We start from the raw sequence: 12,876 nt of genomic DNA, 5'->3' as shown, positions 1-12,876 counted from the left end.
ATAATAATAATATTTTTTTTAATTAAAATAAAAATGAAACAAATAAATTTTCAATCTTAGTAATTAAAAAAAATGAAATTTTTTTCATTAACTACAAAAAAAAATTATTTTAACAAAAAATAAATTTTTTTAACGACAGCAACCCGCGTCACCAAAAAAAAAGAAGAATTAAACGATATTATTTTATTGTTTAAATTTTATTTGTGACCCCCCAAAAAAAAAATTTTAATTTTTTTTTATCCACCCCCCGTCTCCCTCTTTTTTTTTTTCATTCCCGCTTTTTTTTTTTTGCTATCCCCCCCACCCCCCGGGCGCAAAACCAAAATCCCTAATCTCAACATCACTGTCTCTCTTACTCTCTCGTTTCTGCACCGATCACCCTCTCACTCTCTCGTTGTTCATCTCATCGCACCGATCATCATCGCACAGCCGATCTACCACTACAACAAAAAAGGTCTTTAGTGACGAAAACGCATGACGAAAAATAATTTCGTCTCTAAATATACATGTTTTAGAGATAAAAGTAAGATTTCGTCTCCAATTATAATATTTTCACAGAGAAAAACTAAATTTCGTTATCAAATACTTAAAATCAATAAAACAATAGGTGAGGAAAATTTTATTCGTCTCTATATTTTATTTTTCGTGGCAAAAAAATTCCCGCCCTTGTAAAATTTCGGGGAATATTTGGGTGCCATTTCAGAGACGAAAATTTTCGTCACCATTGTACAAAATTTTTTGCAAGGAAATAATTCCGTCTCCTATAATTTTATTATATAAAATGACGTCGTTTTTTGCGACAACTTTTTCTTCCCGTCACAAATAGTTTTTTTTTTTTTTGGCGTTAAAAAAAAAGGGGCTCCTTCTGAAACCCTTGGCGCCCAAAATTCCCAAATTTCATCAAATCTCCCTCTGATTTTTCTTTTCCCCCCTATCTCATTTTCACGCTCAACTCTCTCTCTGTCTCTCTCTCTCTCTCCATCTACATCTTCCATCTTTGGGAGACTCAGAATCACCTCTTTATTTGCTAGTAGGTAAAACCCCTCATCTCTCTCCATGATTTTCACCCTTGCATAGCTGTTCTCTTACGATTTGTAGTTCTCTCTTTCTCTCTCTCACAATCGCTTGTCTGCACAAACATTTATCAACCGTCGAGTTTCTGCAGTTTGCCATTGCTGTGACCATCGTCGCTTCATTCTGGCTCAGTAGGTTTGTCTGCTCTTTCTCTGTATCTCACTCCTCATCTGCTTCTCTGTCCCAATTTCTTAACTGAACTCTGTTTGTCTATCTGCTTTGTATTTTTTTCGATTTTCATTTTTTTTTTTGTCGTCAAGGGTTTCTGGAATCTATATTCAATTGTTGCACCATAATTCAAGGTATACAATCTGATTTTGAATTAGTGTTACCAAATAATTTTAAAGCCATTCAAAATTTTCAACTATGGTTTTGTATCTCCATATCCAATGGATTTTTTATTTCTGATTCTATATCTAAAATTAGTTTATAAACTCTCTCAATATGGAAGAATAAAGAATGAAAAGTGAAGAATAAGGAATAAAACCCTTCAAAGTTTCAAAACCCTAACCCTAACTTAATTTAATCTAAGGATATATCATCTACTTCCTTATGTTGGCAAATTTGAATTGCTTGAAATCTTGTGGGATACAAGGCAATAATTCTCATTTCTTTTCTTTTCAAGGAATGTTGATAGAACATTGCCTTGGAATTATTTAGGTTTTGCAAAGAAGTTGAGAAAGAGCTGTTAATTATAGGGAGTTAATTTATGCCCATACTAGTTCAAAAAAATAAAATAAAAAAATCATGCCCATACAAAAATTTACCAATAAAAGGCAATGAATTGAAGGTTGTTTTATAAATTTGGTTTTTATTTTGAGAAGAACCACAATCTGATTTTTATTTTATTTTTTTTAAATTAGGTTTCTTTTGGTTGTGTTTATATACGTATGCATATATATATATATATATATATAACTATCTATAAAACAAGCAAAACTTGAGTCTAACAACAGTTCATCTAAGAAAGAGGAAATTGCGAAATCACCCTCATTGAAGATTGCTAGGAAAGCTATGATGACACTGGCTGACCTCTATTCTGTGCTTCTCCAGCAAGCTCTTCATCAATTCCAGCCACCTGTGCCCTTACAGATTAGGTGGTGTGCTTTTCACCCAAGCTTGTTTCTCAAGTCGTGAGATATTAAGAGGTGTAAATTGTTTAATTTGTTTTCTGCAAATTACTCTCAAGTTTATCAAAGAAATTGTTCAATTTCTTACAATGAATGTTCGTTTGAGTGTTGTATCTTCTTTTATTCTGCAGTTAGCATTTGGGCTGAACTCTGTATGCTTTTTTCTTTCACAAACCAGCTGCAAATCCAAAGAATCTGGTATGTAATTTTTTGGTTTGCTATTTCTTTGTCTTCTATGGAGATGTCAATACTTGATTTCTATGCTTTTGTATTAGATTGATGCTTGTTATTACCCCAATTCTATTTAATATTTGGCTCAGCCTATGTATTGTCATTGTTTTGTTGTTTTGCTAGAATTTTATCTTCTGCTCACCATGTATTTGATAATATGCCTAAACCAATAATAACATACTTTCATTGATTGTTTACTGTTATTGATTAGGAAAAACAACTTATTGTTTATTAGTTTGTTTTCCTTGTCTGCAATATTTCTTACCACTCTTAATCAACAATATGATATCATTGGACTTTCCCTTTTGGTTCAAAATTTTAACCGATTTTCAATAAACCTTTATTAACTACTTAATCTAATCAATACAATGACTAAGTTCAATGTTTCTTGCAGAGATGGGCCTGCTTAAATGCCTAGGCCAAGTCTAACAAAATTGTGCAGGTACTCTGAGACCGGACCTTATTATTCTCATCTCTTTGGAGTTTTTATTATCTGCTCTGTCTTTATTATGGATGGGGTGCTTCTATTTCCACCCGAAAAGCAATTCTTTACACCCCCCATTTAACCATGTACACTCAAAATCAGAAACACTAACCTTTATATATCATTTTTATTTTTCTGTTAATATTTTTAAAAATATTTTAATAACAATTTAAACTGATATCCTTTCTGAAAACTGTCTGGAAACTGATATCCTTTCTGAAAATTGTCTATAAATAGATGAACTATTGTTCCCTCAAAACATTCACTTCTTTTGAATATTGCATCACATGTTCACATGCAAAGATCTACAATATATAAAAAAATAAATAAAAAAGAAAAGAGTAAAAGATCTACAAGATTCATGATAAGACATGAAATTGATATAAGTATGATAGATTTGCTGCATCTTATACATAATTTGTCAAGACCTGCTCAAGGCATGTTGTTCTGTTGGTTGTTTGATTGGATTATATTATTGACTAATAACTATAAATATCTTGATCATGTGCACAGGTGGCGAGTGTGTTTTTGGGTATCTGCCATTCCTGCTGCAGTACTTGCTGTTTTAATGGAATTCTGTGCAGAGAGTCCTCATTGGCTTTTTAAGGTTAGTTGCTCTCGTGTGTCCACCACATTTAGTTTCTTGTGATTGAATGCAATATTGATACTCCATATTGCATAAGGCTCTTGACAAATTTGATTTGTATTGATCTAGACATAAATCCATTCCAAATCCAAATTTGGTTATCTATGCTATAGGGGAGCAACATAATGTGTTCCTACTGACTTATGCGCCCATACCTTACATTCATGATACCAACTGCTGCGCATAAATCTATTATAGATAATATATTTAATCTGATCTTCATGTAGAATGGAATTTGATTTGCAAGTGATTAAATTTCATGATCTGTATCTGGACTTGAATAACTAGTTTAGTAGTCTGTTCAATATATAACTATTCTCGGATTAGGATCCTATTAGGATTGGGTTCTGAGGTGGGCTTTAAACAGCACTATGTTGAGACATTGCACAATTATTTTTTACCTCAGACTGCCTTCCATAGAAATATTATTTTTTGTGCTTGCAAACTATGTATAACTTGACTCAAATATTCCATGAAGAGCTGAAATATCTGCAGAATGCAGTGTTTAGAGATATTCAATTGTAAACATATTCCACTATTTTTTTTGTTGTTTTAAGTCCTATGAACTTGTTTTAGGTAACTAAATCCTTTGAATTTGTTCCATTTTGGTAAATGAAAATTGGGTTTTGAATCTTTAGCACAATTGAAATATTCAGAATAGATCCAGAACTTAATTGATTTCTGTCTTTAATGTTTTCAATCCCTGTGAGTTTCTTGCTTTCCACTCTTGACCTTTGATCTGCTCGGTGCAATTGTTCATTTCCCCTTGAAGATGCTTCTTTCCTTTCTCCAATCAGTTACAATTTTGAATCAAATTGCTGATCAATTACCATGATTCCACTTTGGTGCGTTATTACTTTTTCTTAGAGCTCAAAAATATTTCATTGTCCCTTTCTTCATTGATTTTCACTTAAAATTGCTACTTGGCTTAGCTCAGAGAGGAAGAATTGCTGAAGCTGAGATTGAATTTGAGAAGCTTTTAGGAGGATCACATTTCAAATCTGCAGTGTCAGAGTTGTCAAAATCGGACAGAGGGGATGAGGCAGATGCTGTAAAATTTTCAGAATTATTCTATGGCCGCCACTTTAAAGGTACATATGCTCATTAATTACACTATCATTTTTTTAAAAATTTATTTTATTTTATTTTATAATTATCATTTGTTCAGCATGATGTTTATTTGTTTCCTTTTTAAATGATATATTAATCACTTCTTTTCCAGTTGTTTTTATTGGGTCTACCCTTTTTGCTTTGCAACAATTATCCGGTATAAATGCTGTGTTCTATTTCTCTTCTGCCGTCTTTAGAAGTGTAGGAGTACCTTCAGACATTGCAAACATATGTGTCGGAATTGCAAATTTATCAGGTAATGTGTCTTTACTCTCAAGTATCTCATGCATTTTAAAACTCTAGTTAACTATTTCTTTATCAGTTTTTTTTTGGTTACTTATGTAGGATCAGTTATTGCTATGATTTTAATGGATAAACTAGGAAGGATCAGTTATTACTTATGAGTGAACACAAATAATGCTCAAGTTTGTAGTCAATGTTTCTAGTGACCTTCAGCAATTCGTAATATAAATCCCCTTGTTTATGTCAAGTTCTTCTTTAGCCATCCTATAATTTTTAATAATTTTAGAATTATACATATCATTCATGGCTCTGTTAACATTTGTTGTTATGCATAAGGGGTTTTGTCTAGTTCTACTCTGTGATGCTTATTCCCATTTTTTTATTTGTTACCTTCCCCAAGTAAGTATGTGAGATTTAGTTAACTAACTCCAAAATCCTATTTGTTCAGAATGATGAATAAATTATGGGCTCTTTTTATCGAGTATAGACCTTAATCTTGTTCGAGAATTTTCATCAGCGTTGGATATCACAACTTTCATCTTATTTTTTAATTGACTTTATTGTATTTTCTAGATGGATGATGATCATTATTCAGAATATGTTGTTTCTAGCATTTCAATATCTAATGATTATCTTATGAAAATCCTGATAATGGAAGGGACTCAGTTTATTGGTGTGTTTTTGTCGGGACTTCTTGTAAAAGAAGGCCACCAGGTATCAACCCTTCTCTTTACATTTTAACATCTACATGTACTGATTTTCTTTTCCCAATTGTTTTAACTTTCTTAACCATCTTTTCCACCTTATGGTGTGCAATTAAAATTGGGTTGACAAATTCCTACACAGATTTATATTTGATGACGTCTTTGACTTTTTAATAAACAAGTTTCATCTATCAATTAGTCAATTCAATGGAGCTATTATTGACAATGATACTTGGAATCCATTAATAAACAGAGGCATATTCTTATGTTCACTTCATTTAAATTATTTGATGTACTAATTACGCATCATATATCTAATCTTATCTACCAACCTAAAATTCGAATGAAAATATGTGCATATGACTCTTTCTGTTTGAACCTGTTTGTTTTTTATTTTGAAAATATGTTCATATATATATATATATATATATATTGTAGATCTATAAATAACACAATAAGTAGTTCACATTTTTGTTCTATTGGCCTGCACATTGTCATGGATGCAGTTTTTTTATAGGTTGATTCTTCATCTTCTTCTTCATTTTTTGCAGATTTCTGCTACTTTGAAGACATCGATTGGTTAATTCACTCTCTATCAAGGTATTTCTCTATCCTTCAAGTAGTATTGAGTTTTTAATACAGATTGTAGCCAAAAATTAGTTTTAATGTTGAATTAATAAAATTAATTTAACTGATTCTGTTTGACTTTTGTTTACTTCATCCTTTTGATGTGAATTTTAATTATAGGTATTTCTCGATTTGTTTGATGTGAATTTTAATTGACTTTTGTTTACTTCATCCTTTTGATGTGAATTTTAATTATAGGTATTTCTCGATCCGTTTGATGTGAATTTTAATCTAACTCAGGTTTGTTAAGGGAACCAGACCATATATGTTCCCTGTTCTGTGTTGGCTAGAACATCTTGGGGGAGAGGTGAAGATCCTTGACAAGGATCTGATATTGGTTAAACTTCACTCATTTCCTCACCTGCAGAATTTTCTTCTTCAAGCTATGTCTCTTAACTGTTATCTCCATTTTTTTGTTTGCCCCAGGTATGCATTAGATGATATTGGTTCTGGATCTCATGTGCATCTCAGTTTGTGTCAGAGTTGAACCCATATGAATAGGTAGTTTGGTACTAACAGAGAAGTATGCATTTTACCAGTTCTGTTAAAATATCTTGTCTACATAGAATTATTTTTTAAGCATGCAGTTATATTTGGAAATTTGATGGGTGTACTATTGATCTTGAGGAAAACCTTTCACGGTGATGTTTCCATCGATGGGTGTACCAATTTGTAATTATTCAGGCTATGTGGTTTCTGCTTTTAAGACCAATAAGCTTTATTGATCCTTATTTGTTTTATAGTTTTTAGTGAGTTATATGTTGATATCATATGATTTTGATTGTCCATATAATACTCCATTTTATCATTTATGTGATCCTTTCTGCATTGTTGCATATTGTCTTCTTTTGTGGTGCTGTTTTACTGATATTTATGTGGAGAATCAAAATAATTATGTCATTTTTGGTGGCTGTGGGGAAAGGATTGGGGGCAGTTTAACAACTGGATAAATTACATTATTTTTGGTGTGATCTAAATGTAAGTTTATAAATTAATTAGTAAGTTTATTCATATGCTTCTGGCGGTTTTTAAATTAATTTGTTTTTTTATTTTTCAGGTCAGAAATTTCTTGGAGAGATGCAAAATATGGTCAAAGAATTCAAGAACTTACTTTTTTCAAGTTTTTTATTTTTTATTTTTTAATGTATGTAATCACAGTTAATTTTTTTTTATTAATTTCTTTGTATATACTTTTAAACATTTAACTTTCATTTATGAAATATATGATATTATTTCATTCAATATATGATTGTGATTCGAAATATAGTATATAGTGTGTATTACATTATTCAAATGCGCGTGCAAAAATAATATTGATTATTCTTTAAATATGTCAATTTTTTTTTTATCACAGGTTTTATTAGTTATTAATCACACTTAAAAGGTGTGATCTAAATGTTTTTAATCACACTTAAAAGGTGTGATCTAAAGTCTTTAATCACACTTAAAAGGTGTGAACTAAAGTTTTTAATCACACTTAAAAGGTGTGATCTAAATGTTTTTAACCACACTTAAAAGGTGTGATCTAAAGTCTTTAATCACACTTAAAAGGTGTGAACTAAAGTTTTTAATCACACTTAAAAGGTGTGATCTAAATATTTTTAACCACACTTAAAATGTGTGATCTAAATGTTTTTGATCACACTTAAAAGCAGGTTTTATTAGTTATTAATCACACTTAAAAGGTGTGATCTAAATGTTTTTAATCACACTTAAAAGGTGTGATCTAAAGTCTTTAATCACACTTAAAAGGTGTGAACTAAAGTATTTAATCACACTTAAAAGGTGTGATCTAAATGTTTTTAACCACACTTAAAAGGTGTGATCTAAAGTCTTTAATCACACTTAAAAGGTGTGAACTAAAGTTTTTAATCACACTTAAAAGGTGTGATCTAAATGTTTTTAACCACACTTAAAATGTGTGATCTAAATGTTTTTAGTCACACCACACTTAAAATGTGTGATCTAAATGTTTTTAATCACACTTAAAAGGTGTGATCTAAATATTATTAATCACACTTAAAAGATGTGATGAAAGCATTTTTTAATGACACTTAAAAAGTGTGATTAAAAATGACCATTTTTAATCACACTCCTAAAGACCACACTTTAATAAAACTTAAAAGGTGTGATTAAAAAACATACATCACACCAAAAAAGTGTGATCTTTATCTATATTTGTAGTAGTGGCAGCAGGAATTGGGGCAGCAGGAACAGTGAAGGCAGTAATAGTGGTCCCAGCCTCCTTGGGTTTAGCTTGGGCGGGCACATCTAAACCTATCAGCAGATCTTTTGGAGATATTGCCAGGTGCACCTCCACATTGGCTGTCTACCAATTTTGAAATATTTTCAAAACTGTGCCATGTGGGATGAATTGAGTAAATTCAAACTCACCCAAATTTTATATTAGTTTAAAGGTTTCTTTATCCAACCTGGCTTTAGGCACTTTCAAATCTCTGATTGTAAGATTTGTGTTGGAGAGGCTATAGAGAGGGAGAGGAATCCCACAAGTGAGCCCAAATTACCTAGCAAAGTGAGAGGGGCAATAAGTCTCAGAAATGCACTTGTAGGCTTGAGAGTTCGGAGTACCAATAAAAAGCTCCATTGGCAACAAGATGGAAACCCACATATCTTTGTGCAAAGGCTTAGAGCACTTCTTATCAGCCAAAAATGTCCTCAGCCAGGCTGGCCCTTTGTTGGCTTCGAAGGGGCAGAAAAAGGTATAAAATGAAGAAATCGCGAGTTGATGGAAAAAAGTGAAATAGTATGCAAAACTAGAGGGGTATAGGGAAACCCTAGCATATTTTTCTCTATAGGTGGTGGGATCCTGTACTAAGAATCTCAAACCCCTGGAGTGTAAATCAGTAAAGTATGCAAAAAGTCAGAGTTGCAATATCTAGAGTGGGCCTCCTTGGTTAACATTTAGAGGTTTCACACAGAATTGGGTGCAAACCCTATAAACATGGCCTAAAACATAAAGAGCCAAGGCAATCTTTTTCTTCGAAGTAAGAGCCTTGGCAAAGGGAGCAAACTCATGCATAATCCATTAAGATGAGGTGTAGAAAAGGAACTTACATAGCTAGTATAGAATAAAAGAAAAGAACTCTCGGTCGTTTACTAGACCTTCCTTCTTATTCTCAACCTTTACAAAATCACTGAAGGAAGAGTTCAAGGAGGGAATGGTGAAACTGCTCGGAGGGTCTGGATAACCAGACGTGAAGGGAGCACCAACTGGTGAGGGCCCTAAGAGATGGCAGATACCAAGAACGGTGGGGGCCATCATACCACACTGAAACTGGAAAAAATTGAAAGCTAAGTTCCAAAAACAAAGGGCTGCAGGGATCAAAAAAAGGTCTTCGGGAATAATGAACCTGGAGAGACGGAGGGCATTAAGGATGCAGAGTGTAACGCCCTCAAAATAATAACAATAAACCCATCGAATAAGACTTATAAACTCACCACATTCTTTCATTCATTCGAGTTCAATTACATAAGTATTACATGTTAATCTCATAACAAAATGCCCTACGGGCTTACAGCTTTCCAAGTTAACACTTGGTTACAACAATCAGTTCTAACTCGTTTACACATTAAGCCCTTGGCTTGAAATTACATGTAATACATCAAAAGTAAAACGACAAAACTATGCCCGCCACTAGCCTCCCAGCTATGTCCTCGGAGGTGGCATGCTTCCGGTACCTGAAAATGATATTCCCATATAGGGTGAGCCACAGCCCAGTAGAAATACACTAAACCAACCATGGACAATGACTAAAACATTAGCAATTGATAGTTGGTCACCACTGATTCAATCACATAAATTACATATTTATGTCAACGACTTACAAGTCCCAATTACTTTTCATTTTCCCCTTTTCAACAGATAAGCATGCTAGCTCTATCATCATTTCCACAGATACGTATAAAAACTATATCTCACATTCAGATAAGCATAAAAGCTATATCCACATTCTCAACAGATATGTATATCAACAATATCCACAGATAAGCATACAAGCTGTATCCACACTTCATAACAGATATGTATATCAACAATATCCACAGATAAGCATACAAGCTGTATCCACACTTCATACTTCACAAAGATAAGCATATGAGCTCTATCTTCACTTCTCTAGACAAGCATATGAGCTCTGTCTACGGAGTACATCCCCTATCTCCTCCAAATACCTATCCGGTTTAGAGGTCCATCCCCTATCTTCCCCTAAACCGCGGAGTACATCCCCTATCTCCTCCTCTACACATAACGTATATAAACACATTGGTTCTATATACAATCACACAATACAAATAATTAATGTATTCTAGCAACTGTCAAGTTTCATAGCACATTCCATTGATTAGTTTCAATTCGCCTAATCAACATACATTGTCTACAACAATCACGACTATCCTCCACCGATAGCCCAAAGCAGTTATTTCTAAAACAGAAAATAAATGCACAAATGGATATTCAATCAACATTTCATTTCCTCATTTCTCATCAATTAATTATCCCAATTAATTAAACAATGTAATTAGGCCATTTTCCATAATTACCATTTCAACCCTTAGGTCCCATTTTCATCAATGATTCACCAATCATTCCATTTTCTTCATGCCAAACATGCATCTAGGTTTATTATGAATAAAACCCCAACCTTTGTAAAATTACACAAAAGCCCCAAACTTTCACAAAATTACCCAACCAAGCCCAACATCTCAAAATACCAAAATTTAAAGACAAAACCCATAGAGAGGAGTAGGTTATCCCTACCTCAAATTCGGAGTCCCAAAGGAGAAGACGACAAAACCCAACGTGCTCCAAAACCCGAGATTTTCAGATTAAAATGAAGCCCTCGACGATCAACAACCTTTTTGTAAAGGCCAAAGGTGAGTAAATCACTCCTACTAGATCAAAACCTAGAGAGAAGGTAGAGTCTAGAGTGAGAGGCTCAACAATGGTGATTTTGGAAAAGTAAGAGAGAGAAGAGAAAGCAAAAAGTGATTTGGAAAGTCACAACTTCGGGTCTTTAACCCAGGTCTCCGCTCGAGCGTAAAACACCCCGCTCGAGCGGCCACTCACAGACTTACGCTCGAGCGGCCAACCTCCTGCTCGAGCGCAGAATGCACTCGCTCAGCACTTTTGCAGAAACAGACCTACGCTCGAGCTCCCAACCCTACGCTCGAGCTCACAACACTGCACAACAAGATACTGGATGGATGTATTCCCCGCTCGAGCGCCAACACCTCCGCTCGAGCGGACAGGCCAAAAATCTGGGCAACTAGTTTTGGTTTCTAAACTCAACCAACCTGTAACAAACCCGCTCAACACATCCTATAACTCAAATACAAAGTAAGAAAGGATGTAAACAAGATAATAAACAACTACCAACATCCACGGACACATGTCCGGATCACTATACAACAAGGGTAAACCCGGGATCGCTATAACCTCCCCCCCTTAAAGAATTTCGTCCCCGAAATTAAGCACAAGTTTTCAAAAACAAGTTTTCCTCTATTTTAAACAATGTTACACTTTAACATTCAACAATTCGACCCATTACCGGTCATCCCATCCCTTTAACAAGAGACATATCATAATATGTAAACAACATATGTATTATTAACATGCACCCACATTATGCACTAACTTTCCAATGTCAACAATATATTCAACATATATAGTGTTACATTCAACTTCCATATGAGGCAAGTTCCAAAACATACTACCAATAGTCAAAACATTCTCAATGTTTCACAACTTAAGACATATATAAAAGCTCTTAAGTTCAACATAATGTAAAATTTAAATACAAGATCACACATTAACAAACAAGTCCGGATATTTCTCTCGGACTTCCAACTCACGTTCCCAAGTGGCTTCCTCCACTCCGTGATGTTTCCACAAGACTTTCACCAAAGGAATGGTCTTGCCACGCAGGACCTGATCCCGCCTATCCAAGACCCGAACCGGTCTCTCCTCATACGAGGCATCCTCATCTACCTCTAAATCAGTCCAATCCAACACATGTGATGGATCTGGCTCATACTTCCGAAGCATACTCACATGAAACACGTCATGCACTCCGGACAACTGCGGCGGTAAGGCTAACCGATAAGCAACCTCACCTATCCTCTCAAGGATCTCAAAAGGACCAATAAACCGAGGGGACAACTTCCCACTCTTCCCAAACCTCATCAGACCTCGCCTAGGTGATATCTTCAGAAAGACACGATCACCTACCTCAAACGCCAAAGGCCTCCTCCTACGGTCGGCATAACTCTTTTGTCGACTCTGGGCTGTAACAAGCCTCCTACGGATAAGCTCAACTTTCTCCGTCGTCTCCCTAACCAACTCCGGACCCAACAAAGGTGCATCACCCACCTCGGTCCAACAAACTGGAGACCTACACGGTCGGCCATACAAGGCCTCAAACGGTGCCATACCGATGCTAGACTGAAAACTGTTGTTGTAGGCAAACTCTACCAATGGCAAGTGCCTCTCCCACGTCCCACTGAAATCCAGGACACAACCCCGAAGCATATCCTCGAGGATCTGAATAGTACGCTCGGACTGCCCATCAGTCTGAGGATGATAGGCCGTACTAAAGGTCAACTTAGTGC

General features: G+C 34.7%; 1 protein-coding gene and 1 long non-coding RNA gene across 15 annotated transcripts; both read left to right on the top strand.

Moving 5' to 3' along the window:
* The first annotated feature begins 897 nt into the window (after nt 1-897).
* LOC145792867 (uncharacterized) lies at nt 898-2,395 on the top strand. 2 transcript variants are annotated; one of them, XR_014333017.1, is made up of 5 exons: nt 898-1,030; nt 1,166-1,209; nt 1,335-1,376; nt 2,128-2,222; nt 2,336-2,395. It is a non-coding gene; the product is annotated as an uncharacterized LOC145792867 (long non-coding RNA). The 2 variants fall into 2 exon arrangements; XR_014333018.1 differs by having other exon boundaries at nt 899-1,034.
* Nucleotides 2,396-2,443: 48 nt separating this feature from the next.
* On the top strand, nt 2,444-7,493 carry LOC145792866 (putative plastidic glucose transporter 3). 13 transcript variants are annotated; one of them, XR_014333013.1, is made up of 9 exons: nt 2,444-2,877; nt 3,433-3,526; nt 4,503-4,656; nt 4,788-4,931; nt 5,585-5,632; nt 6,174-6,222; nt 6,490-6,586; nt 6,676-6,750; nt 7,307-7,493. XR_014333013.1 is itself a non-coding variant. In XM_082874687.1 (8 exons), exons 1-8 carry the CDS (start codon nt 2,846-2,848, stop codon nt 6,688-6,690), a joined length of 633 nt encoding a protein of 210 aa, XP_082730813.1. In that variant the 5' UTR covers nt 2,444-2,845; the 3' UTR covers nt 6,691-7,493. The 13 variants fall into 13 exon arrangements, 10 of the variants coding, with proteins under 10 accessions (XP_082730813.1, XP_082730811.1, XP_082730810.1 ...); XR_014333014.1 differs by having other exon boundaries at nt 2,445-2,877; nt 6,490-6,556; XM_082874687.1 differs by having other exon boundaries at nt 6,676-7,493.
* Nucleotides 7,494-12,876: the final 5,383 nt, after the last annotated feature.

Source organism: Camellia sinensis, chromosome 6 (assembly GCF_055761805.1).
Source record: "Camellia sinensis isolate YWXY chromosome 6, ASM5576180v1, whole genome shotgun sequence".
NCBI classification, from domain to species: Eukaryota; Viridiplantae; Streptophyta; class Magnoliopsida; order Ericales; family Theaceae; genus Camellia; species Camellia sinensis.
This window is presented reverse-complemented; position numbering and strand designations above follow the sequence as displayed.

Bases quoted from the DNA above. Each gene is read 5' to 3' on its own strand.
- LOC145792866 (XM_082874685.1), top strand. From the start codon at position 2,846: ATGCCTAGGCCAAGTCTAACAAAATTGTGCAG. The intron at 2,878-3,432 runs GTACTCTGAGAC...TCATGTGCACAG, and splicing joins AGTCTAACAAAATTGTGCAG to GTGGCGAGTGTGTTTTTGGG. The intron at 3,527-4,502 runs GTTAGTTGCTCT...GGCTTAGCTCAG, and splicing joins GTCCTCATTGGCTTTTTAAG to AGAGGAAGAATTGCTGAAGC.